Source organism: Anopheles arabiensis, chromosome 2 (assembly GCF_016920715.1).
Source record: "Anopheles arabiensis isolate DONGOLA chromosome 2, AaraD3, whole genome shotgun sequence".
Taxonomy (NCBI): domain Eukaryota; kingdom Metazoa; phylum Arthropoda; class Insecta; order Diptera; family Culicidae; genus Anopheles; species Anopheles arabiensis.
Genome location: NC_053517.1, coordinates 68,493,819 through 68,520,248, shown reverse-complemented (window position 1 = coordinate 68,520,248; position 26,430 = coordinate 68,493,819). Strand labels below are relative to the sequence as shown.

General features: G+C 42.3%; 4 protein-coding genes across 4 annotated transcripts; 2 read left to right on the top strand and 2 right to left on the bottom strand.

Annotated features, from left to right (window-relative positions):
- Window positions 1-10,415: 10,415 nt before the first annotated feature.
- Window positions 10,416-11,770, bottom strand: LOC120895533 (putative nuclease HARBI1). Its single transcript, XM_040299006.1, has 2 exons — window positions 10,940-11,770; window positions 10,416-10,882 (listed from the first exon to the last, which is right to left on the bottom strand). The coding sequence occupies exons 1-2, from the start codon at window positions 11,300-11,302 to the stop codon at window positions 10,730-10,732; spliced, it is 516 nt and encodes a 171-aa protein (XP_040154940.1). The 5' UTR covers window positions 11,303-11,770; the 3' UTR covers window positions 10,416-10,729.
- A 7,505-nt stretch (window positions 11,771-19,275) lies between these two features.
- LOC120895164 lies at window positions 19,276-20,276 on the top strand. Its single transcript, XM_040298265.1, has 2 exons — window positions 19,276-19,300; window positions 19,378-20,276. Exons 1-2 carry the CDS (start codon window positions 19,282-19,284, stop codon window positions 20,115-20,117), a joined length of 759 nt encoding a protein of 252 aa, XP_040154199.1. The 5' UTR covers window positions 19,276-19,281; the 3' UTR covers window positions 20,118-20,276.
- Window positions 20,227-24,355, top strand: LOC120893811. Its single transcript, XM_040295927.1, has 4 exons — window positions 20,227-20,428; window positions 20,536-20,837; window positions 20,921-22,093; window positions 22,145-24,355. Exons 1-4 carry the CDS (start codon window positions 20,227-20,229, stop codon window positions 24,353-24,355), a joined length of 3,888 nt encoding a protein of 1,295 aa, XP_040151861.1.
- A 705-nt stretch (window positions 24,356-25,060) lies between these two features.
- LOC120893802 lies at window positions 25,061-26,013 on the bottom strand. The gene is made up of 6 exons (XM_040295915.1): window positions 25,806-26,013; window positions 25,671-25,733; window positions 25,535-25,609; window positions 25,396-25,467; window positions 25,239-25,316; window positions 25,061-25,143 (listed from the first exon to the last, which is right to left on the bottom strand). Exons 1-6 carry the CDS (start codon window positions 25,855-25,857, stop codon window positions 25,061-25,063), a joined length of 423 nt encoding a protein of 140 aa, XP_040151849.1. The 5' UTR covers window positions 25,858-26,013.
- Window positions 26,014-26,430: the final 417 nt, after the last annotated feature.

The following is a 26,430-nucleotide window of genomic DNA, read 5'->3' as shown; positions in this document are numbered from 1 at the left end:
GTAATGGTGTGGGGTTGCTTCTCCTGGCACGGCCCGGGTCCTTTGTTCCGTATCAAAGGGACACTGAACTCGGAAGGGTATAGAAACATGCTACGTCGTAAGATGTTGCCACACGCCCGACAAAAATTCTGAGACGAAGAGCATTACATCTTTCAGCACGATAACGACTCAAAGCATACATCGCGATTAGTTTAGTCCAGACCTCAACCCGATTGAGAATCTGTGGTCAACTCTCAAGCGTTAGCTTAAGAACAAGCATGCACGTTCTGCCGATTCCCTATGGACGTTCTGCCTATTCCCTACGCTGCAAGGCTATGTGGAAACGCATAGACAGGAAACGCATAATAATACCGGCTATAACGCCTGTTTAAAATGCACCGTTGAAGGGAATCATAGCGAGGCTGGACACAACATCGTTTATGCAAATGATTCAAATGCAAGAAAACGAACAAATGAAAAATTCCGTAAATATGAATATCCAGGACATCAAATAACAACAACACCCCTATGTCAATTGAATAACTTTGACATAGTGCAGCATGTAACTATTTCAGATCTGTTGCACTTGTTTCATCTAGGGATTAATTATAGGATGGCGTGATGGAAAGCTAGGCAAGAGAGCATGGTCCCAAGAGCAATGCCAAAAGATATCCGCTGCTTTATTAAAGATTAATCTTCCTTCGGAAATGCATCGCAAATTACGTTCCATAAAATATTCGAATTTTTGGAAAGGAGTAGAGTTTGGATACTTTTTAAACTACGCGGGACTTGTTGTGTTGAAGCCACATTTGCCAAATGAGTTGTATAACCATTTTATGTTGCTATTTTGTGCTGTAACATTGCTTTCGTCAAATGTTTACAAGACGAAGTGGAAGGTGGCTGGGCAACTGCTAGACAAATTTGTGAAAGATTTTGAAACTTTGTATGGGGAACGTTATATTAGCAGCAATGTTCACAACCTACGTCATGTTCTTGAAGAAGTAGAGCATTTTGAATCGTTGTGGTCTATTTCCACGTATGTATTTGAAAATTATTTACAGTTTTTGAAGCGCTTGCTGCGAAGCGGGTGGAAAAATTTAGAACAGGCCATAAATCGACTGTACGAAATGGATGAAATGAACATGCAGCATGCATCAACTCAATCCAATAGCAATTATCCAACTGTAAAGCAGCGCGGTAATGTTTCAACACTTAACATTAATTCTAATTTTCTACTACAGAATAACACCCGAAATGGCTGGTTCTTGACAAAGAACGATCACATAGTGAAGTTCCAAAGTGCCACAAAAGAATATTTGAATGGTAGCGAGAGTATTACTGGTAAAAAGATAAATGTGAAAGGCTTAGTTTTCAACGAGCCATTTGAGTCAAGCGAATTTTTTGTTTTCAAAGGATGCATTAATACGTTATCTGAAACATGTGAAGACTTCGGGTTAAATGATATTAAATGCAAATTTGTAGCATTGCCCACATAGCGAAAAGAGGAATTAATTTTTGTTCCTGTAATACATACGCCTGTTGAATAAAATAAAAACATAACAAATAAAGTGAAACCTCTCTTTTTTTAATTTTAATTCACGTCTTAAATTATTTTATAACGTATTACGAATGAAAATAAAGGTAAGTTTTCGTTTTATCCGCAGTTCTTATATAGTTATAAATTGACTATGATTTTTTAATAATTATAACCAAACATTTTTAGTCATTTTGGATGACGTACAACGTATTTAAAATACTAATTTATAACGTAAAAATAAAATCATCCATGATTATTACTATTACGTTTTGCGGTATGGCTTGACGTTCGCTTCGTATTGTCAATATGTATACGTTCAGCAGCATGTCTTAATTTTTTTTGTGAGTATAAAGCAACATAATTAATAGCCGGTGTTCATGAATTTGTGCTCCCTATTTCTACAAATAATTGTAAAATATTCTTATAATTACGTAAACCTGTTTTAGTTACATTACATGTTTTGCTTATACCGGACCAATTCATTTGCGCAAAGAATGTTTTTGTAAATAATAAATCTATCGCATCGTGTAAACGATTATCCACATCATTGCGTGTGATTTGCAGTTGCATCAATCTGACTACCTTTCGCGTGAAATCCGAATCATTATTTAGTTTAACATCGAAGGTTTTCAATTCTTCTTCAGAATTAATCTGATTCACTTCAAATTCCGTCCTGGAAAGTAAACCTTCGCGAGGACGAGTCCTTGTAATCAGTTCTTCTGATATGAATCTAGAACGTGCTGTATTCTTTAAAACGATATCCATTTTGGTGTCAATTTGGTCCATGCGGTTATTGATCACCTTGAAATTTTCTTTGATTTCATCGTTTTTTTCATTAATCTGAGCAGTTAATGAGACACAAAACTCGTCAAACATTACGCGTAAGTCCTCAAGTTCCTTGTACGCAAGAGGAGTAGAAATTTTTCTTTTTTTGTGTGCTGAAAATAGAAACAAAAATAAATAAAACGTATTTGAGCGACAGTTGTTAAAACTTGCCAGTAGGATTATTGACGACTATCTGGTGTTCATATTTTGAGGTATCATTATTGGTAGCTGCAAAAAAGTAAATGTTAAAGTCATAAGTGCAATCATAAGAATTTGTTTTCATGTAACTTGCGATATACCTGCTTCTAAACTTGTGTTGTTTGTTAAAAACGTCGAATTAATATTGAGTTCCGAAAAAAAACACTTAGAAAAAATAAACAATACTCACCTTTTGGTAATTCTATGAACCGTGCGTTGTCTACGTAATTCTGCTCCGAGGAAATACGTGCACCTGTGAAAGAACCAATATAATTATTGATATACAAACTTCATTGGCATAGTAGCTTAAACGAACCATCGTAATAAAAGATTGCCGTAGAACTTATCCGAGTGGAGCAAGGATGCGATACAACATCAAGATCGACCAAGCTGGAATATTTGACTGTACAGTAAATTGTAAGTAAAGAGTATATGAGGATAATAGTTTGTTATTTGCATTAAAACACACATAGCACGAATTGACCTCACAACCTTCATTTAAAACTTTCACACACACACACACACACACACACACACACACACACACACACACACACACACACACACACACACACACACACACACACACACACACACACACACACGCACACACACACACACACACACACACACACACACACACACACACACACACACACAAACACACACACACACACAAACACACACACACACACACACACACACACACTTAAATAATACTTACTTGTCTACTGTACGTTTTCCCTTGTAATATTGGATACCATTGAAGAATTCGTTGAAGATTTTATGTCGTTTGTTTTATCCATCACAAAACACGTCCAGCAGCGAGGTTTTTGATCAATATGATTTAATTAAATGAATCATCAATCATATAATGCAAAATATGATCTGCACACGCAGATCTGTGACAGCAAAAACATTTCCTGAGAAAACCTGCGTTCAACCAAGCTATTGTTCTATGTATCTTTATTTTATTTTATTTTATTTTTTTATTTTATTAATTGCTCGGCCACGTTGGGTTACAGCAATAGTGCTTACTGACTATAGTATACAATTATTCACGAAGGAGTTGGAAGGAGTTTATGGTACGGAAAAGGAGCGAAGACGGGATCGGTAGACAGGATAGGATATGTTGAAATCGAACAGATCAGAAGTACTATAAAAAGACGACATAGCTCTTACAAAAGGCTCATTGCGAGCAAAACGTGTACGACATATAGGTAACTGGAGACGAAAACGATAACGTAAGGTGCGACAAGGTGCATACAAATGTAAGCGCGACAGAAGTGAAGGAGTATCAATCGTATTGAGCAATATGCCAGCGACGAAAGAAGCCTGAGCGACCGAGAGGCGGTGCTCCAACTTGGCAAGGCCTAATAGAGTGCATCTATCGTCATACGAAGGAAGCGGAATAGAGTGATGACCCAGCGACCTACGAAATACGATCCTTGTAAAACGTCTCTGGATCCTCTCAATCCTTTGGAGCAGAGATAGTTGAACAGGAGACCAGATGACACAGGCATATTCCAGTACGGAACGGACCCAACAACAATAAAAGGACTTAAGACAAAAAGGATCACGAATTTCAGTGGACATGCGACAAATATAACCAAGACTTTTGTTGGCCTTGTTGATGACATAGTCCGTGTGCTCCTTGAAAAAAAGACTCGGGTCAAAGAAGACGCCAAGATCCTTAGACAAGGACGCACGGGGAATAGGGGCATCACAGACACTATAAGCATGAGTTATACTTGTAGAAGATCGGAAGAAAGACAAGACAGAACATTTTTCAGGACACAGGACTAAACCGTTAGAAGCACACCATGTAGAGAATTTACAGAGCCAGGATTGAAGGACTAGACAATCAGCTGTAGAAGATACAGGAAGAAAAATTTTAACGTCATCCGCATATAGCAAGAAGCCGTTAGGAGGAAGGATCGAAGTACAGTCATTGAGGAAGAGAATGAACAGTAAGGGACTAAGGACACTACCTTGAGGGACACCCGAAGAACTAAGAAAACATTCAGAGAAAGAGCCACAGATTTTAACTGCATATGAACGATTCTCAAGATAGGAGTTGAACCACGGCAATATAGAGCCACCGAAACCTAGTTTTCGAAGCTTAGCAACAAGTAATGATAGAGGTATACTGTCAAATGCCGCTTTGAAATCGGTATAGATAGTGTCTACTTGCTTACCACTAGACAGAAGACAAAAAACACATTAGGTTGGTGGACACTGAGCGATTGGGCATAAAGCCGTGTTGTTCCGTAGAAATATAATTTTTTACACAAGGCATTACAGATAAATGGACAATTGACTCGAGGATTTTAGAACACGCACAAATAATAGAAATGCCTCTGTAGTTTGATGCTAGTGTGCGGTCACCTTTCTTATAAATGGGAACAAGCCAAGCTAGTTTCCATTGACTAGGAAAAATCCCTACACTAAGCGAGCGAGAAAAAAGACGAGTGAGAATAGGAGTGAGGGTATTGCCACATTTTTTCAAAACACAGGCAGGGATGCCATCGGGGCCTGGTGAAAACGAAGTTTAAAGTTTGGATAAAGCGGATTTTACTAGGCTTTCACTTACAACGACTGAATTACATGATATCACATCAGAGGGCGTGTAAGACAAGCCTACGTCCAAAGGAACCTTAAAAGTACTAGGATCGACAAATACACTAGAGAAATGTTTGGCAAACAGGTTACATATATCAGGATTGGACGTAGCAGAGGACAGATCAAGAAACAGGGTGGATGGAAGGCTAGCAGAGCCTCGCCGAGAGTTCGCAAAACGAAAGAATGACCCAGGATCAATAGTGAAGCGCATTTGAAGACGCCTAACGTAGCGACGATACAGATGGCGATTAAGAAGACGATAAGCCTTAGCCGCATATTTATATACACAAAGATTGTGTAAAGTATTATTTAAACGGTAGGCGCGTTGAGCGCGGTTTTTGTCCGATTTTAATAGACGTAAAGCTCTGTTCGATCACTTAGGATTAGGAGCGGGTTTAAGGAGAGGACAGCAGGAAGGGAAGGCGGAAGTGATTACATTAGTAAACGCTGCTACAGCTTGATTTATGTCACAGTCAGCATCAATAAAGGACCAATCGGTATCGGCTAATATACGATGAAGCTTTTGGTAGTCCAATTTCCTAAAATTGAACATACGAGCCGTAGGTATTCGTTGAGAGGATGCAGGGCGAGAGTGCGTAAGGAGCACGCTTGTCTCAAGAGCAGGATGATGATTGTCTAGCGCGACGAGTGGAACAGGTGAAGCTATGACGGGGGAGCAGCACTCCAAGAAGGCAGCATTGGCAAATAGAAGGTCCAATTGTCTTCCGCGTATATTTTTTATGCCGGATAATTGCAGCAAACCGTTTACCGACATTCCATCAAGCAGAGAAACATTTTCACGAGATACACCAGTAGGAATGAACTGATTAACGCACGATGCCGACGGTTGCCAGGAGAGTGATGGTGAATTAAAATCACCAAGTAACACCATAAGATCATTTGGTTTAAGTTTGCCAGCAACGAAACTAACACTCTCATGTAAAACGTCAAGGACTACTTCGGAAGAACGCAAATCGGGTGGGATGTAAACGGCGTCGATATAGATTGCAAAGTTTTGAAGCTTAACAATTGTCCGAACAGACTCCAGCGAGTCGAACGGCAGTGATAAAGTTGACGTGTTCAGCACGGAAGATCAGGCAATGAGTACACCACCACCACGACAGCGGTTACTGTTGAGAGAATTTCGGTCGCAGCGATAGATGACATACGCATCCTCCGAGATAAGAGAGGACGGAATTGAGCCATCGAGCCATGTTTCAGTTAACACCAACACATCCATATCAAGCTCAGATAGAGAGAGGCGTAACTCGTCTAGTTTTGTGCGCAATCCTCTTACGTTTTGATAGTAGATGTTTAGTCGATCGATCGAAGGAATGAGAGAGCGAGATGCGCCGGGAGTGCTCTCGCTGCAAGTTATTAACGGCGGAAGAGAGTCAGACGGATTGTGTGTATTGGATGCAGGGTTAGCTTCCATCAATTCGGGTAAAATCGGTAGATCATGAAAATCTTCAGCCGGATCAGCCGGTTTACGCTTGCTGAAAGTACTGCGTATAAGGCAAGCTCATAGGACCATGATCGGGCGAAATAGTGAAATCAGCGTTTCGCAGTTGTGTCGTGTGGTTGATAGAAGGTGGCGATGAATGATGATCCGATTCACGGGTAACAGGCGCAGAAGGTGCAAGGGATGCTGCAGTAGTGGGTCGCCAAACATTGACGGAGCGGGGATTAAGGTCGATGAACTCCTTAAAAGAGATCCCGCGAGGCCAGGTTGAAGCAGCCAAAGCAATAGCCCGGTGCGAATCCGGTACACCAATTTTAAAAGATACGTAGGAGAGCGTAGAAAGATCCCGGTCGCGCCGTACAAGGCTATATACCAAGATGTCGTCTGTCCCTATGTTAGAACAGGCCATTTCACGGATCGCTTCAATCGGAGTATCAGGAGCAATACGGGAGATAAAGACCCAAGTACGGCGTGGGCGTTCAGGAACGGTCGTAATATTGTTGTAGGACAACCCTGTACCCGATGACAGCATAGCGCGTGTAACGGTATTGGTAGGCGACGAGTCGGGAGAGCGATCCATCAATCGACGTTTGGAAGGATTCTCACCAACAGCTTGATGGGTGAGCTTAGAGGCCGCAACTGGAATCGTGGTCGTAGAGTGCGTAGCAGGAATCGCAGAATGGTGAGCACTCGATGTAGTAGTATGAGTGGCAAGATGAGAATTGAGCTTGTTCATTAGTGAGTTGAATGAAGTGAGAAACTCACGGTGCATGAGATCAAGCCCCTTGATGCCATGCTTAACTTCATCAAGCGTTGTGAGTAGTGGAGCCTGTGAGTAGTTGCGTTCCATTGAGTGAGAAGCAGTAAGTGAGTCGATGAAATCTTTCACGGAACGAATTGACGATGCTGATTCCTGTTTCATCAAAGCTATCTCGTTTCTAAAACAATCCAGTGAAGAGGAAAGTTCAAGTCGCAAGCCAGCTGATGTCGCCTGCACAGAACGTGAGGTATCGCGGAAATCGGACTGCAACGATTCCAACAGGTAGGCAGCGTCACGAGAAAGGCTGTGCGAGAAGCGTAAAGTGTCAACGGCCCGCAAACGCTGAGCACAATCCGCGCAAGCCCAAAATAAATTTTGTGACTTCTTAAAATCACGCAGGAGCGGGGTTGAAAGTCCAATGCACTTATCGTGGTAATAGTGTTCACACAGACCGAAGCACGGAATTGGATCGTTGCTAATAGCACCTTCACATTTCTTACAGATCACGGACGCCATCGCAAAATAGCACAGTGAGTGGTCACAACAACCGCAGGCGGATCGCAATGTTTATTTGTTGAACCGTACAAATTCACAGGTGCCGCACAAATTTGTGATACGTGAACGCGCGAGTGCGAATTAACCGAACTAAAACAGTTCAAGCACTTAAACACCAAGAAAATCGCGGTAAAAAATCAACTTGGAAATAGCAGAGTGAGAAAGCACAACCAGCCGCTATGAGTGACAAGTGACAAGTTATCACTTGACCCTAATATCATAAAACCTAACTTAAAATAACAAAACTTATCCTTGTCATTTAGCTCACTTGCTAGGACGACGGATCGAAATCGACGGTAAGTAAAATTGACACTATATAAACCTAACATTAAATCTTGATTCTGCCGGCCTATCTTTCCAGAGAACGAACATCAAGTAAATAAAACCGTGTGCGCAGAACTGTGGAGAACAGATTGTCATAATGTCTCAACCCACACACTACAATACCACCAACGATGTATATACGTAAAATGAAGAGGGGAGGGGGCGGATGGAGAAGAGTGTGTGCGTGCAAAAAATAAAGCTGCGCACAGCACAAGCACCTGAAGCGTTTTTTTGCATTCTCTCTCTTTTTTTTGCCGTTTCATTTTTAGCTGTAATGCTTCGTTTGAAGTTTTGCGCCGCAGTTGAGGTTATGTGCCAAAATTGAGGTTATGTGCCGAAAAAAGTCTGAATCTCGTACACTGGCCTGTATCGTATACCATTTCGATTGCGATCGAAATCAAAATCCGATGAACAAAAGTTCATTTTGAATGAACAAAATTCACTTTGGTATCGCATACGGGTTGTTCATTCGATCGTAATCGAAATCGAAAAGTCAGTTTCGACCAGTAGACAAATCCTATGTAAAACATCGAGCAGTCGACTATTTTGTCGACAATTGGTATCGCATACGCTCTTTGTCGATCGAATTCATTTCGACTAGGTAGGGGGTAGTCGAAATCTCTTGTACAATCTGATTTCATTCATTTTTTTTTTTGAAAAATAACAAAAAAATGCATGCAGACATGAAAAATATGAGTGAAATTATTATTTACAAAACAGTAATGTATAAATTTATGGAACAATAAATGAATAAAAATCTGTTTTAAAATACTGAAACATTTGTAATGAAAATTAAACTAATGTCTACATAAAAATATTATATAAATAAATAAAAAACAATTTAATAACCTAACGTTCTCTAATCTCCGATCTCTTTTAAGGCCCAGGTCTATGAACATGTTGCGGCAACATTTGTTCAATGGCAACATTTGTGGATTTTACTATTTATTTCAAAACCGTTGCACGCATTTGCAAATACAAATACATTCTAAAATTAAGTTGATATTATTTTTCAACCGTTACACACGACTGAAAATGTTCCTGCGACAAATAAACATGAAACAAATCGATTTGTTTCTTTTGTAATAAAAATGTTCCCGCGGCATGAATTTGACAATTTGTCCATACGATTTGGCAACAAATGTTCCCGCCACATTTGCATAGACTCGGGCCGACGCTACCTCTGTCCGCTATCTTAATAGGGTTGTATTCCAAACCGTCATATCTACAACCACTTACGAACAATATAATTCTTCCATACCCAATATATGCCTACACAGATAGGCTGTTGTAGAGTTACGTAGAATGTTTTGATTGCAATCAAGAGGGTTAATCATGAATCGGTACGCTTCTGGCCCAAGGTGTATGGATATTAGGAGGTGAAGTGCTTCAGAGCAAATTGACATTTCACGACTTGACATAACAATACTGGGGGCTCCGATATAAAAATCGGGGAGGGCTGGAGGGGGGTATAGAAAATTGTATGCGATTTGACATAACAATACTCAATGATGGCGCCCGGAAAACGCGCTAACAATTCACCTCCTTAATAAACACACCTTGTTCTGGCCACTCCAACTGTCACTTTCTGCTCACCACTTTGTCAAAATCTGTCAAAACTATCCAAACAACATCAACGACTGACCTAATTCGTATGAAATGCTGAAGAATAATGAAACTGGCTGGTGCTGATTTCTTTTCATTGTTTTTACTGATACGATTTCAATAGAGCTTGATTCAACTTGTGTGCTCTGGTGCATGAAGGTGATGCAAGAAACTGATAAGAGCAATTTACTGTAGAAAATCAAGTTCCAGTTGAAACGTGAGTGCGGAAGCTATGGAGAAAGCCGAAAGTGCGTCTCGCATTACCAAGGATCAAATAGAACGTTTGATCCAAATAATGGAACAAAACCATTGATGTTGCCAAAGGTGTTTGTGTGAATCCAGCATCATTTTGGCACGAAGTTAGCATGGAACTTAATAGCTTAGGTCCTGCTAAGGATAAATATTCGTGGAAAAAGGTAAAATTCAAAACATCGCATACAATATTGTATAACTTTTGTGTTAACATATGTATTGGGATAAATATATGAAATAAATAATAACAGCACAACAACCGGATGTGTTAGTTCTCATTTTTGAATGTTGTTTAATTTTCCGGAATTCTATTTAAAATGCAAAGATTATGCAAAGCACAACACACGTTTACAATCCTTGCGCATTTAGTGGGAGAGTAGTGCAATTGCCTTTCACCGTTTATACATCTAAATTTCCCTTTTAGCATACCAATAGTATTTTCTATGATAACGCGTCCTTGAGCATGTTTTGTATTGTAATCGGCCTCTGAACTTCCAGGTTGTGTATTTGCGTAAGGTTTTAATAACCACGGTTTACTTGGATATGCAGAATCACCTAAAATAAAGTTCAAATTATTGCATATCACTTTAATTTAATGTTAATTGTTGTTCTACAAACCCAACAGTTTAAACATTCTTTCACCATTCCTCCACTTTTGCTCAAAGAATGACTTAGCTGGACTGTTATCAAAAATAAATGCATCGTGATTCGATCCACTATATTTGGCATTAACATACCGAATGATGTGTTTGTGGTCACATATCTGAAACAACATTTTATATTAGACACTATACGAACACCTATGCTGTGTTTTAATTACAAGAAGCGCATTTAAGCTGTAGAATCCTTTCCTGTTGAAATATATTACTGAGTCTTCAGTAGGAGCTATCATTCTGATATGTGTACCGTCCACAGCCATAACAGCACCAGCAATGCCAGATTTACCATAGAAAAATCTACGTGCCTCCATTTGTTCCTCCTCCGTCATTTCCAGCATTATGTGCCTCTTAAGTTCATTTTCCAGAGCACGTAATGTTTCATCGAACATTTCGGAAAATGTCGATTGTCCCATTGGCACCGTAAAATCGTTGCCTACACCCAGCTGGTAGGATCCTTGTGCTAAAAATTTTAGAGCTGCTGCCAGTTTTTGTTCTGCAGATAACCCACGATTGTGTTTCGGCATTATTGCTGGTTCAATTTTTTCAAGGATATCTAAAAATAAATCCTTCGAAATCCGAAAATTTTTCCTAAAACTATAGCAAGCTATCAGTACAAGTGCTTCTTCTACCCGGACTGTTTACTTACGCGGCATCGTCTAAACTCAAAGGATCTAATTCCTTTCGCAATTTTCGCCGATATTTCTTTAAATCCACATTTGCGGATCGACGATCACGATTGTACAGTAAAATTGAAGCAATCATCATTAAATAGCAAAGCACAATGATAAAATGTATTCTCATTCACATGTATTCACTGCTCCCTGCATTCGCAATGTAAACAAACCGCTGTTTGACAGAACGCAAACTGCTCGACAAGTCGATCGTATAAGTTTTCTCGATCGAAATCGACAAATCGTATGCGATACCTATTTCGAGTCGATTTCGATTTCGATCGACAATTTTGCTTCGATCGCAATCGAGTCGTGTTTTCTTATACGATACGGGCCACTGTTTCGTTTGTCAAATCGTGCACGAAATGTTTGTCGAAAAAACAGCCGAAAAGTGACATTTTCACTTGCTTGGGGCGCTGTTAAATGTACACATGAGTTACATGAGTTCAATGAGAGGTGCGCTCACCTCGCGTGAATTGACAGCAACGTCAGGTTGCGTCATTTGTACTACTTACGGACATTGTATATCCCAACAGAAGGTGCTGGCGGAGGTGGAATCGTTGACCATTGACAGAACCCGTACTGGAGAAAGCCGCGCACTTGTCTGTATAGATGATCCAACTTCTTGGGATAACAACGGTGTCGCTGGGTGAGAAAACATTACACGTAATCCGGTCGCTCCTGTTGGCAGTACTCGCACAGGAGGAAATTTCGCACCTTGTTGAGAACGTGTTATGGTTGATTTTACCATTTCAACGGATTTCAGTGTGGATGGTTGTTGTAATGCTATAAAAAAAAACTTATTAATAAAATATGTTCAATAGCTCAATTAAAACGATGTGTTCTACACGGTGGTTCAACTTAGACTCTAACATTTATCGTTCATGCATTTTTCTGTTCCTATATACGTGTACGTTCTCACTAACACTTACTCTAATCGTTTCTTAGATTATGGCTACTTGTATGCTATGAACCTTCCTGCATACATCTAGGCGCTAACAAAATGTCTATTTTAAACACTCGTGGTTACTTGTGTAGATACTTACAGGATAATTAGTTAGCTCCATTTCAGCACATGTAATTTTTGCGATATGGTCTAATTTAAGATAAGCACTTTCGATTTCACTTTGCAAGAACACTTCAGATTATCAAGGATGATTAACGCTCTCTGTTATTATTTCGTTCACAGCCTCAAACCAACAAAACAGTGGGTCCCAAGGACGCAAAAACCCGACGGCGGCCTGTGTAATCTGAGCTCTCTACAAAGCTCTCCACGAAGCTCACGTTTGCAGTCTTGTCGAGAGCTTCGCCACAGACGCCCGAACCATCCGTCAAGCACACATCTAAACGTTCTGGTTTCTTCAGCCGCTCACGCATACCAATGTGTTTGCTCCACCCCCTTTTTCGGATTGCTTATAGAAATGATGAGGCTGTTCACATTTGCTTTATGCGCACATTCGCATGCTGTTTATTGAATAATATCCCTCTCCCTTCCCACATGTGTTTTGGCATACTCCCGCTGTGTAGACGGCAGAACGCTTTCCCCCTTCCAAATTTACCGTTCTTCTTCCTCTCGTTCTTCCTTCCTTCTACTGCGCTCGGGGTACCATCCGTGTTCAGCTGGCTTCTGTTAAGTAATGACGTCCTCACCGGGGGCTGCGCACGTTTCGACAGGTTCTTGGCGTTAGTTTGTGGCAGTGTTGTGCTGAACGCTGTCCAAATAAATGAACCCAAGTAGCAGAGCCGAAGTTGCCGAGAGATTTTTCTGTGAGCCAAAGCGAGAGGCCCTGTCTTCTCTCTCTAGATTTTGGGCAGCAAACCGCCGCGCGTGTACAGGTGTGTGCGTGTGACGAAAAACGATGGATGAAAAACGCGAAGAGCGGGGTCTTGGGCAGTGGCACCCCGCACGACAAAATCGAGCAGTTTTGTAACTCGGATTTTCGATCGCTTTCAGCCAAAAGCGATCGAAAAAGCGAGCAGAAATGTCAGGGAAAACGCTTGGATTCCGATCGAAGAAATATTTCAATCCTAAAATTTCAGCGCTGAAAATTTCGAAATATTTCATTTATAAAATTGCAACAATTTTGAATGCGAAATATTTCATAGCCATGAGGCCCGATTATTAAACACAAATTGTAAAGACAAGTTGTCAAAATCGGAAGATTTGTATTATGAAATCCGTTTGTGTTGTGTGTTGGAAAAATGAAATTTAACGAAACACAAACTCACAAGCACACTGCCAAGATCTGTATTATGAAACACAAACGGAAATCCAAAACTGTCAAACAGCTTTCCGTCAGCTTTTTGTCACGGAAAGGCGCCAATCTCAGATTGTTTGTTGTTGTGTTGTGTCGGTCAGAGTTGTTGCATTTGCTTTCACGACAAAATGTAAGTATTTTATTTCAGAAATAATCAAATTTTATCATTTTAAACAAAAATATGTGTACCACCATATCCATACAAATGGCGATATGCTGGAGATATTGGAGACGTGCTGCTGTTTCGGCTTAAGAAGCTGCTGGTATTTCCTTCCTCTGCTGTTGTTCGAAAGGTAGTCGAAAGTTCAACAGCATTGGATTCCAGCAACTTCTTCAGTGAGTGACTGCTTCAACAACCAACAGCATAGGCACATATAATTATCACATCTAATACTGCATACACTTTTAGGAATAACAAAGACGCCCGCACAACCAGAATGCAGTACCAAAAAATGGTCGACAAGTTGGAAGATGTCCCCGACATCGCTAGAGGGATGTTCAAAGGTGACCAGACCGCTTTTTGGGAAGAGATGGCCGAGCATCTTAACGCCCTTGGACCGCCAATTCGAACGGGTGCAACGTGGAAGCGGGTAAGATTAAAAGAGCAACAATACTTATATACATTTTGCTTTTAATTTTCGATGTCTGTTTTTACAGGTATGATTATAAATGTGCGGTCAAAAAAAAGCTGCGAGTTAATAAAGCGTCGTTGTTGGCTACTGGTGGCGGGCCGTTCCATCAACGGCCCTTAAACGACGTGGAGGAACGAGTTGCTGACTTGACCAACTTAAAGGCCACAATAGAAGGCAACTCTGGCCGTTCTTTCGGTGATAAGCTTTGCACGATGGACAGCAACAACAACAACAACAACCAATTGTTGGCGAATAACAATAATGAGCAAAACATAGAACACGAGCAGAAAATAACGAGCAGCAAAACCCGGTGGTAGCCAAAGCTCGACAGAAACGGAGCCGGAAGCGCAGAAACACCGAAGCGGTATTGCGCCAAAACGAAGAGCTGCTACAGCTTATGAAGCGCAACATAGAGGCGCAAAAAGAATCTACTTCTGCTCTAACGAAGGTAGCTGGCGCAATAGAGAACGCAACAGCAGCGCTGAAAGAGGCAATGGAACGCCTGACAATTGATTAAAAAAATTCATTATCTTTAAGTTTTTAGTCGTTAGTTTATGTTTACTGTTATTACTAAGCTGAACTGTGATGCATTTTGTGATGTGAACTTTTGTGATGGATTAAAAAAAAATAGAACTCAATCGCTAATTTAGTTGCATTGCCTTTTATTCATCTGAGCTTAGCTCTTCCAATCCATACGCAATACACATGTTGTGTAAGATGCAACATACGTTCGTTATTTGAGTTGCTTTTAACGGGGTGTAGTGCAACTGTCGAGCACCTAACAAACACCTAAATCTATTTTTGAGCAACCCGATCGCGCGCTCCTCTATTTCTCTACCTAAAGAATGGTTTTTATTAAAGGCAGCTTCTGTTGTGTTTGGAGCAGGATTACGTTTTGGTGTTATTAACCATGGTTTTGACGGGTATCCAGCATGACCTGTGAGAATTTAAAAAATTATTTACATAAACAAATACCCATAGGATGGTTTAATGTATTACCTAGTAGCTTGAATGCAGTTTCTCCGCTTCGATGTTTTGTTTCGAAAAAGTTGTTCATTCCACTTACATTCCAAATATGTGAATCGTGATTGGCTCCTCCGAATTTGGCATTCACATACCGAATTTTCATGAGATGGTCACAAATCTACCGGTAGCCCCTTTCCCTTAACCGGTGGGAACTTGGGCTCGATCTCCGCCAGAATGTCAAGGAAAATTTCCTTCGATACACGAATTTTTTTTTTAAATCTGAAAAGAACAACCACATATGTTTAACACGGTTTGCACAAATGAGCCGCATGCTTAACTCACGCTTGGTTAGAAAGCTGTAACGGGTCGAAAACACTTCGAAGCAGTCGGCGCTGTTTTGCCAGATCAACCGTTGTTTCTTCATCACTGCTGCTATCGTCACTTACAAAGTGGGAGAAAATCATTTCGATTTTTAAAACAAGGATTGTTGTTAGCTTGCGAAACGTATGTATCTTAATTAAACTTGTTTACGTTTTTTTATTTTGATTTTGAACATTTTGACACATCGAAAAAGGCTTTGACACAGCTTTAACGAAAGAAATTTTTTAACGAAACTTGTCTGTCACAAGAAAGGTTTCAAAATGCATGTCTATTTTTCGTTTGTCTTGACGAACTTGTCTTGTGTCATTTCCGTTTGTGTTTAATAATCGGGCCTATGGGCTGTGAAATATGTTTGCAGTTTGAGTTTGAGAAGTTTTCGATCGCTTTGCGCAGCGGGTTGCTCATTCACCATTAATGCCATGGTGGATTATGGGACACGCAGCACAGTGCATCACCATTTCCATTTCGTCGTCATCGTGTATCGAAAATAACACACGCACACTTTTATTGCATATAGTTTAAGACGCAATCCATGCCAACTTATCGTATCATTTGAAAATCAAATTTTGATGCATTTTTATGCATACGCACTGCATCCTGCCCGCCGACGACATACCATTGGTTCAAATGTGTTTATATTTCCACCGGCTTCCGATGATTATTTTGCAAACACAATGAAATTTTTCACTGCACTTTCGCCAACCATCAATACATATAACTTTCCACTTACCATTAAGGAGATGTTCCGGCGACCGCGCTACCGATGTTCGTCTTTGCCCGGGATATTCCATTCTCCTGCCACCTCGCTTCACTGTCACCAATTTATGTAATCCATCAGCGCACACAATCGATCACTTATTTGAAACCAATAATTCGAATGTTATGAACACTCTACACACAGTTCAGATGCACTTAATTTACTACAAATAGCCAAAACTATGATTTTCTTCACAAAATATCACACCAAATACTACTTACGTCATCACTTGCTCCAAACATGCAAAACAATTATACGCATTTAACAACACAATATTGTGTAAACGCGTTTTACACCTACCCAACCAGCAAAACCGAAGCTATTGGAAAACTTTCCTGTGTGCCATAGCGAGAGAGCATGACTTCTTTCTCTAGATTTTGGACAGCACAACGCCGATCGTGTGGCCTATGAACGAAAAACGGGAAAAGGGGAAACCGATATCCTTCGAGTGGCACACACGCAGGCATCTGCATACGTATTCCGCTGAACCGAAACTACCCATCTCTCTCGATCTCCCATGATTTTTCTGCTATCGCACTCATCCGGGTGTTAGGCATCCTCAGTCTGTCCAGAACTTTCACTGTGGAAGGATGTGTTGGAGTGATGTGTGATTTCTTGTGCCCCGTACTTTGCTCGTTTACGTTTTATGCCGTGTTCCTTCTTCTTCAATTATGTAATGATTTATCCTTGTAAATTTCTAAGATAAGTTTCTTATCCTCGTGTGTGCTTCAATGGGTACATTCAACTAACGCTTGTCGTCTAAAAAGTTACAGGTGCACGCACATGTTAATCGACGGTTGCCGACGGAAGGACGGTGTTCGGTTTTAAAATATTAAGGTAAGCGTTTCTATAAACCTATGTGCCAAATATTGTTAAGTTTTTTTTTTATAAAACACATGGATTAATTATTGGTTAATTTCCATCAACAGATTTCATCACAGCTCTTTCGTAGAAGAGCGCACTTCAAGGACGTCTAGGATACGGCTAAACATGCGCAGCACCAGTCCGTGACATTTCCAGACAGGCGCCGGCTTAACACGCGCAGCACCAGTCGAGGATATCCTAGCGCAGAGGGTAGAAGGAAGAACGAGAGGAAGGGTAGCAGAAAGCAACCGCAGCATTTGGAAGGGGTGAAGCATCCTGCCGTATACAGAGTGTGAGTGTGCCAAAACGCATGTGGAAAGAGTAACACCAATAAATAGCATGCGAAAGTGTGCATAAAGCAAAAAGAAAAAGCGTCACTACTACAACCAGCAATCCGAAAATATAAGGGGAGGGATAAATACAAATGTATGCGTAAGCAGGACCAGCAATCCAAGCATTTGAATGTGTGCGTCGGTTTGTGCCGTGCTGAAAGTTTTTACTTTAGCTGCTGCTAGTGTAAAAACTTAAGGAAAGCTTAAAGTAAAATTTTTTTACACGGGGCACCTTCAGAAATTGTTGGCTGGGTACGGAAAGCTTAAAGTAAAAATTTTTTACACGGGGCGCCTTCGGAAATTGTTGTCAGGGTATCTGTCAATTTATTTTTCTTTGTTATTGCTAGAGCTGTCGAACCCCTTCTATTACGAAACCTGCATTCTTTGGATCTTGGTTTCGATTCATATAATGGAACTGGAGATGGGAATAACAACACACTTGAAGGAATTAAATGTAGGCATATAGTGAATTCCTAAAAATCTCTGTGAATAGTTTTTATCTCTTCTGCGATTTAAATCATTCCATGCAATTTAAAACATTTATGAGTTGTGTATCTCATCAGTGAGTTCGTTTGTGATTTAATTTTTGCGACGACTTTCAACGCACTCAGTGTTATTTAAATCAATCATTCGCTTTTTCACCTAAGTTATTTATTTATTTCATTTTACTTCATTTAGTAATTGTTTAAATTATTTATTTAGTTATTTTTTTCATCATGTTACTTATTACTATTCAATCATTCTGAATCAATCACAAAATGGAAATGTTCAATTACTCAGGTAATTTTGGAAACTTAAACAGTGAGTGGAAAATTTCAAACACAGTGCGGTACTGTGCAATCATATATTGGAATCTTACATACATTCAGTGGAAGTTGTAGCCACTCCTGGCAAACTGATAAATAGCAAAATGTTATCATAGCATCATGGGCAAACTGCCAAATAGCAAAATGTTATCATAGCATCATGGGCAAACTGACAAATAGCAATTGTTTACATAAATACCATGCGCTATCAGAAAAAAATCCTATAGGCGTAGTAAAAGGAAGTAATTACTGAATTTTCGAGTGATTTATGAGTGGAAGGTGAGATTTCTTAACTAGATTTTCGATTACACGTGAAAGAGTTTTGAATTTACATTGCAATCTTTGCTATCATACAATTTTTAAGTTTGCCTCTGATAAGATTACTTTTCGGTCCTTGCTATTTGCAAGTACAAGTATATTATTAACCAGCTAGGACGTTTTCAGTTTTGTGCAGCTATTTTCCTTATAGGTTTCGTACCCGCGTTTCGAGTGCGATTTATACTTTTTTAAGTGGATTTCCAGTGTTTTTAGTTTAGTTTGAGTATTAGGATAATTTCTTTAGGTGCGCATGGTGAAGTATAGTGTAGTGTAGTTTAGAAAAGTGTAGTGTAGTGTAGTGTAGTTTAGTACGCAGGGCAGTGTAGATTTAGTGTAAGGAGATTATTTTCTTAACGTACGTTTCGTGTACGTTTTGTGGTTCAATTTGTTGTTCCTGCTTGGTACGTGTGTTCCTGTGTTCCTGTGTTCCTGTGTTTCTGTGTTCCGGCGTTTTCTTGAAATTCTGTTTTTGCTACGATATGGAGCATAATGAGGAATGTATGGGTAACGGTTGCCCTATGATTGACATCATGTCAGGTATAATATTTCCTACTTTCTTTTATTCACAGCACTTATCTAAAATTCTTTTTTTTTTGTTTTACAATTTTTAACAGCCCCAGTTACAGAACCCTATCCACAAACCATGCAGCCCTCCGTAAGTGATATCGTCTCACAGAATCTCACTCCACCGGAAGAAACTCCGAACGAAAAGAAAGCAAGGCTCGCCAGAAAGCGACAGGCACTGTACAATGCCAGGAAGCGCCTCGCGGGAGCAGCTCCTACGCTGGCAGCTGTACAGGACGACCAACAGGCTGTACCTTCAACTTTGGCCGGGTCATCCTTATCAGGAGCTTCAGCAATCTTGCAACAACAACAACTACGAAAGAATATTGACGATGATTTGCTCAATGAAATCGCTGGACGGTACTCCACCCCACCGGATGAAACACCACCCGAGAAGAAGGCAAGGCTCGCCAGAAAGCGACAGGCACTGTACAATGCCAGGAAGCGCATGGTGCAAACTCCGAATGTCGCAACTGTCAACCGCGCCCCAGCACCAGCATCAGCACCAGCACCAGTACCAGCACCAACAGCAGCATTGGTAGACCCAACTGCAGCAGTTGCTATCCGAGTGCCAATACATCAGCAGCTACAAACATACGTGCGCCATCTTCGCGACCATGAAGCAGATCAGCAGCGACAATTCATAGCCCGGCGTCGTATGACCGGCCATCTGAGAATAGCACATGGGAACCATGAGTCGTACAGTTGTCCCTCGCTTCATACGCTTGCACCACGCGTGCCTTGCAATTTCTGTTCCGCTCTCAAGTGGCCTGGAGAGCCGCCCTCTTAGTGCTGCAACAGTGGACAAGTTGTGCTTCCACCGTTTCCCGAACCGCCAGCAGAGTTGCGCCAACTATTTGACGTGCCGCAATTTCTGCTCAACTTCCGGCGATACAATAATGCGTTTGCCTTCACCTCTATCGGTGCCTCAATACGAGGAAATGACCCAATACGCCAGGATCTACGAGTCGGTCACGGTGGAATTTACAACTATCGCATACAAGGTGCGCTTTGCCATCGAATCGGTTCGCTCGCTGTGCTTCCAGGACGTCCACCATGCTACGCACAGCTGTACTTTTATGATTCAAGCTCGGAGGGTCAGTACGACGAAATGCTGAACGCTCGGGCCAAAGCATATGGTAGTGAGCTGAATCGTGAAATATTGGCCATTTTGCAACGTGTTTTTTCGACTCACAATCCGATTGCAGAGATGTTTAAGCATGCGTACGAACGGATGTCTGTTAGAGATGATCTGCGGCTTTGCATCCACTCGCGTATACCAGGCATCGATCAACGGCGTTACAATGCACCGACTGCAGATGAAGTTGGTGGCGTGTTCGTGTGCGATGATACTACCGGAGCCACGGAACATACACGCAATATTGTGCTGCAGCATCGTGCCACAGGATACTTGCAGCCTGTGTTTGATACCAACCAGTTGGCAGATGCACTCCAATACCCAATTCTGTTTCCGCGGGGTGAAACCGGTTGGACTTACGGTATGCCAAAGGTACAGCGCCGAACCAGACAGCAGCAACAACCAAGCAGACCAACGCTCAAACGCTTATGCATCGTGCCGGACGATTGTTTCAGCAGTACTGTGTAGACCAGTACTGTAAGATCGAGATGCAGCGGTTGAAATATTTGCGAGAGCACCAGGCACAACTTTGCACTGAGGCGTACACGGGCTTTTTGGATCTTGCCAGCGCTGAAGGTACCATCGCGGATCTTCATCCCGATTATTTGCCTAATGTGGCTGTGGAAATCCCTGTAGTGCAAGAACCACCTGTTGCACCCCGTCGTTCCATCATCGATCCGCCCTCGAACCTGTCGCGTACGGGCACGCGTGTTATTCTCGGACCATCATTTGTCGGTAGCAATCGATATATGCGAGCGCAATATCAAGATACAATGGCTATTGTTCGAGCTTTGGGTAAACCGGACCTGTTTATCACCGTCACGTGCAATCCAAAATGGCCGGAAATCACACAGTGCCTACTTCCACGTCAGCAGGCCCCGGATCGTCCCGATGTTATCGTACGTGTCTTTCGGTTAAAGCTGAAAGCCATACTGAATCACCTAACTATGGGAGCTCTCGGGATTGAGGTAGCTCGCATTCACGTGATCGAGTTCCAAAAACGTGGCCTTCCCCATGCACACATACTCGTGATTATCGCCGAGGAAGACAAACCGCAGACCCAGGCAGACTACGACAAGTTCGTGTCTGCCGAACTTCATAATCCTGCAACGTCGTCGCAACTGTTCGAGACGGTACAGAGCTGTATGATGCATGGACCGTGTGGGGCTGCCAATCCTGCCGCACCTTGCATGAAGGATGGTACATGCGAAAAAGGGTTCCCAAAGTCATTCTGCGAACAGACGCGCAGCATGGATAATGGCTATCCACAGTACCGTCGTCGTAACAATGGGCGCAGTGTGACGGTGAAAGGAATCAAGCTGGACAACCGGTACGTCGTGCCCTACAACCCATGGTTCACGCATAAGTACAATTGCCACATCAACATTGAGGTGTGTACTTCGATCAGCAGCGTGAAATATTTGTACAAATACGTGTACAAGGGGCACGACCGTCTGAGCGTTACCCTGGCGGTAGGCAACGATGAAATTCAGCAGCATATCGATGCACGCTACCTTTCACCGACGGACAGCTGCTGGCGAATAATGCGCTTTGAGTTGCAAGCAAAAACGCACACCGTTGTTACACTGCCTATCCATCTGGAAAATCAACAGAACGTGTTTTTCCGGGCAAACGAAACCGTTTCGTGCGTGTTAAACCGTGGTAACCATACCATGTAGACACGATTCTTCCAGCTGGCGGCACATGACAACTTTGCCAGAGCGCTGCTGTACAACGATGTCCCGACGTACTACCGGTACGCGAAACCAACTGCGAACCAGCGACTACCGTGGCAGGAACCGGGAACAAAGCACTGGATCCGTCGCATACGTACCGGGCACAAGAAAGTGACCGGCCGAATGGTGTCCTGTAGCATGCAGCTTATGGAACGCTGCTGCTTGCGGTTGCTTCTTTGCTACCGCAAGGGTCCAACATCGTACGAGGATCTGCGTACTGTTAACGGTTCGGTGTGCGAAACGTTTCAGCAGGCTGCCATCAACGAAGGGCTGCTTGAGGATGATTCCGAGTGGGATCGTGCTCTAGAAGAAGCGGCCACTTATCGTATGCCCGCCCAGTTGCGCCATTTCTTCGCACTCATCCTTTCGTCTGGGATGCCACAAAACCCGCGCACCCTGTGGGAAAGCTATGCGAGTGAAATGAGTGAAGATTTTCATTACCACAATCGCGACCGGTACACGACGGAGGAATCCGACCTGAATAAGCTGCTACGTGATGTTGAACACTTCCGGGGGCTGAGTGACATCGATCGCTACCTGCGCGGTACGACGCCATCGAGGGATTTGACCAGTTTCCCAGGAATGCCTCAGCTTTCGGAGTATGAACACGTTCAGGCACACATCATGGACGATGATGATGTGAACGAGTTCATTATCGCTGAACGATCGTATCTGATCACGGATCTCGATGTTACCCTTGCCACCGTACATCAGCTCAACGACGAACAACGCATGGTGTACGAAACGGTCACGGTGGCAATCGATCGTCAATTAGCGACGGCAAGCCAAGCGAACGCTGGTGACAAACGGTTATTCTTCCTGGATGGCCCTGGTGGAACGGGTAAATCTTTTTTGGTAGAAAAGATACTGGCACACCTCCGTCGCTGCGGAGGAATTGCGCTCGCAACTGCAGCAAGCGGCATAGCAGCACTGTTGCTTACAGGAGGGAAAACAGTACACTCCACGTTTAAGTTGCCGCTGGACTTAAACAATCATTCCACCTGTAGCATTTTGGTTCAGTCGAAACGGGCCGAAATGCTTCGACAAACAGCACTGATCGTTTGGGATGAGGCGTCGATGAGCAGTCGGTTTGCTCTCGAAGCAATCGATCGGACCCTGCAGGACATAACGGGTGTGCAGCTTCCTTTCGGCGGTAAGGTGGTGCTGCTGTCCGGTGACTTTCGACAAATTTTACCGATCGTACCGAAGGGCACGGATGCACAAATCATCAACGAGTGCATCAAGAAGAGCACATTATGGCCCCTGTTTAGGTCGCTACAATTGCGCGATAACATGCGGGTACGCACGGCACGAGATTTTGCCAACCTTCTGCTTCGTATCGGTGAAGGACGGCACGATACGTTTGCAGGACTGGATCCATCGTTGGCAAAAATACCGCACGATATGATTGTGCCCCATACTGCGAATCCGACAAACGACCTTAACACCCTGATCGACAAAATCTACCCGGACATGCAACGGCACTTCCAACATCCGTCATTCTTTTCGGATCGGGCTATTCTGTCGCCGCTTAACGTGGATGTTGCCAGCGTGAACAACCTGGTCCTAGACCGAATTCCTGGACCGGAACAGGAGTACCGTTCGGTCGATACATTGGTCAACCCGGAGGAACACGAGCATCTGCAACTTCCTTCCGAATACTTGAACACACTCAATGTCAGCGTCATCCCAGTGCATCGCTTGCGGCTGAAACAATTTGCACCAGTACTTTTATTGCGCAATCTTAATTCCGACATGGGATTGTGCAACGGTACGCGTTTGCAAATTGTAGGCCTAAAGCGAAACTGTTTACACGCTAAAATTCTGACAGGCACGCGGAGAGGCGAAGACGTCCTGCTTCCACGGATCTTCTGTGACAGCAACGATAAGGGTCACCCGTTCCAGATCCGCCGTAAACAGTTTCCGGTGCAAGTGTGCTTTGCGATGACCATCAACAAGTCGCAAGAGCAATCGCTTCACCATTTGGGCCTATATCTGCCGCAAGATGTTTTCGCCCATGGCCAGCTATACGTTGCACTCTCGCGGGTGACATCACGAGCGAACATTGCTGTGCTGATACCGAACCCGAAACGCGCTGACGAGGAAGGTGTCTCCACAAGCAACATCGTCTACCGAGAGGTCGTTGACAGTTGATTCTTCTACTGAACCAGAGTGTGACGTAAGTACTGAAAACAGAAAATTAGACATTACATAAATATATTTTTTTTCTCTAATCCATCAATCAATACGAAGATGTTCGTTCATTACCTTTTAACTCACTTTTTACTATTTACGTCTTGGTAGAGATGCTTATTTGCAAACCTTTTTGCCCGTTCTACCGACGTGGATAAGGACACGACCGAAACTGAAGCGCCCGTTCCTGACGACTGTAGAGAGAAACCAAAATAGTGTAAAAGTATTCCATCGTTTGTATTCTGTTTTAGTTCATTCATCGATGTTACCTCGAACAACAGTTCCGTTCGCGAGTGGCATGATCAAGATCTTCGGCTTGCCTTGCGTTAGTTGGCCCGTGATCAGGTAGTAACATTCTGCCACCTGTAAGGATAGATGTTTAATAATTGTAAGTTTTTCTTCCAAACAGCTGGTATGCTGTGTTTTTCTATTCATAAATATTACAGACTTCTCTGAACCACTTACGATCCAGTTCGCCGTGCATGTTGGTGCGTTCTATAATAGCGTTGCTGTTATTGCCGCAAGTGCTGTTACTGGTGCTGGTGCTGCTGTCGTTGCTGCTGCTCCTACAATCTGTAAGTGAAACAAACGCATGAACAATACGACTCTTCTTACTGTACCATGCATGTCGCATCATGCTACCAAGCATCTAACTCGCAGGTTTTATTACTTACAGCAGCTGTACCATTCCCGATGCACTACCCGTGTTTCGCTGTACTTGAATGCCCAGAAGCTACGATCGCCATCCGCTGTAGGTAAAGTATAGCAAAACACACAAACCAATTAGTTTATTATTTCATCTCTCACTCATCTCTACTAATTTTACACGCAGGTCACTACTTACTACTGCCAAACCAATGCCCTTCGCGGTGTTGCCTGTTCGAGTTACTGCTGTTACTGTCCTCAGAGCCGTCAACAAATGCTGTAAGTAAAAAAAACTCAGTGAACAAGATAAGAGCTGCTCTGTCCATCCCTCCATCCATCCATCCATCCATACTTACAGCCATCGTTTAACCAATGATCGGGCTCGCTCTGTCTGTCCTGCTGTCTGCTTTGTTCATGATTTTCGTCCTCTGGAAGTAAATTTACTGTTTAATATTGTTTTAAAACAACTATTTCAATCTGATCCTATTCCATTACCCGTTGTACGATGGCTGTCTTCTTCCGGTTCGATCTGCTGCGCACAAGGAATGTGGCTATCATTGCTGTCTGTGTCTGAAATAAGATTAAATAATTAATTTTAATAATACGACTTTCATTCACTCACAATAGGTACCTTCGGTGTCATGGCTGCGGATTCGCTCTGGAGTCACACTTTGCTGCTCCGCAAGTGCTGCAACTGAAAGCAAGTACAAGATTATTTCTGCGCCTACTAGATATGCATAACCGATCTGCTCGATCTGATAGTTACCGTTGGATGATTTTTGCTCCTGTTCATGTGTTCTGGATCCAGTGCTTTGCATACCAGCATACGGTATGTCATATGAGTCGCACTCATCGTCTGACGGCAAATGAAACGTATCTGCATCATCACTATCTGTTGTAATTCTTTTAGAAGAAGACGAAGCTACCAGAAAGTCATCCGTGTCCCACTCTCCATCTTACATGAAGTCGAGCGTATCTATATCAGCACAAACTGTAATTAAGCACAAATCCAACAGCAAAGGTAAGTAAATATCAATAAACAGATAACAAACGGTTTCAAAAATGTTGCTTTCATTTATTTTTTGTTCTGGCTTTTTCCGCGTACATTCCACAACAATGATGCTGAGCGTGTTTTTTGACGTTTTCTTCAAGTTTCAATTTATCGATGTCGACCAAAAAGGTAAGCATACTACCGATTGAATATACAAAATTTCCAACTCCTCACTAAATGCGTATTGGGTACTTTCATTTCAACTGTACTTCCATGTGTACCACATCACACATCGAGCATGATTCTTTGGGAGCACACCAACATGATCAAGATGTTTTGATAATGTTACGGAAAATGGTAAGCATCCTACAGCATCAACTCATACCACGAGCTTCTAACA

Bases quoted from the DNA above. Each gene is read 5' to 3' on its own strand.
- LOC120893802 (XM_040295915.1), bottom strand. From the start codon at position 25,857: ATGCAAAGCACTGGATCCAGAACACATGAACAGGAGCAAAAATCATCC. The intron at 25,610-25,670 runs GTACCTATTGTG...ATCTTATTTCAG, and splicing joins CCGCAGCCATGACACCGAAG to ACACAGACAGCAATGATAGC. The intron at 25,468-25,534 runs GTAATGGAATAG...ATTTACTTCCAG, and splicing joins AGACAGCCATCGTACAACGG to AGGACGAAAATCATGAACAA.
- LOC120893811 (XM_040295927.1), top strand. From the start codon at position 20,227: ATGCGTTTGCCTTCACCTCTATCGGTGCCTCAATACGAGGAAATGACC. The intron at 20,429-20,535 runs GTACGACGAAAT...ATCCGATTGCAG, and splicing joins GATTCAAGCTCGGAGGGTCA to AGATGTTTAAGCATGCGTAC. The intron at 22,094-22,144 runs GCAAACGAAACC...CATACCATGTAG, and splicing joins AACAGAACGTGTTTTTCCGG to ACACGATTCTTCCAGCTGGC.
- LOC120895533 (XM_040299006.1), bottom strand. From the start codon at position 11,302: ATGCCGAAACACAATCGTGGGTTATCTGCAGAACAAAAACTGGCAGCA. The intron at 10,883-10,939 runs GTAATTAAAACA...ATGTTGTTTCAG, and splicing joins ACAGCTTAAATGCGCTTCTT to ATATGTGACCACAAACACAT.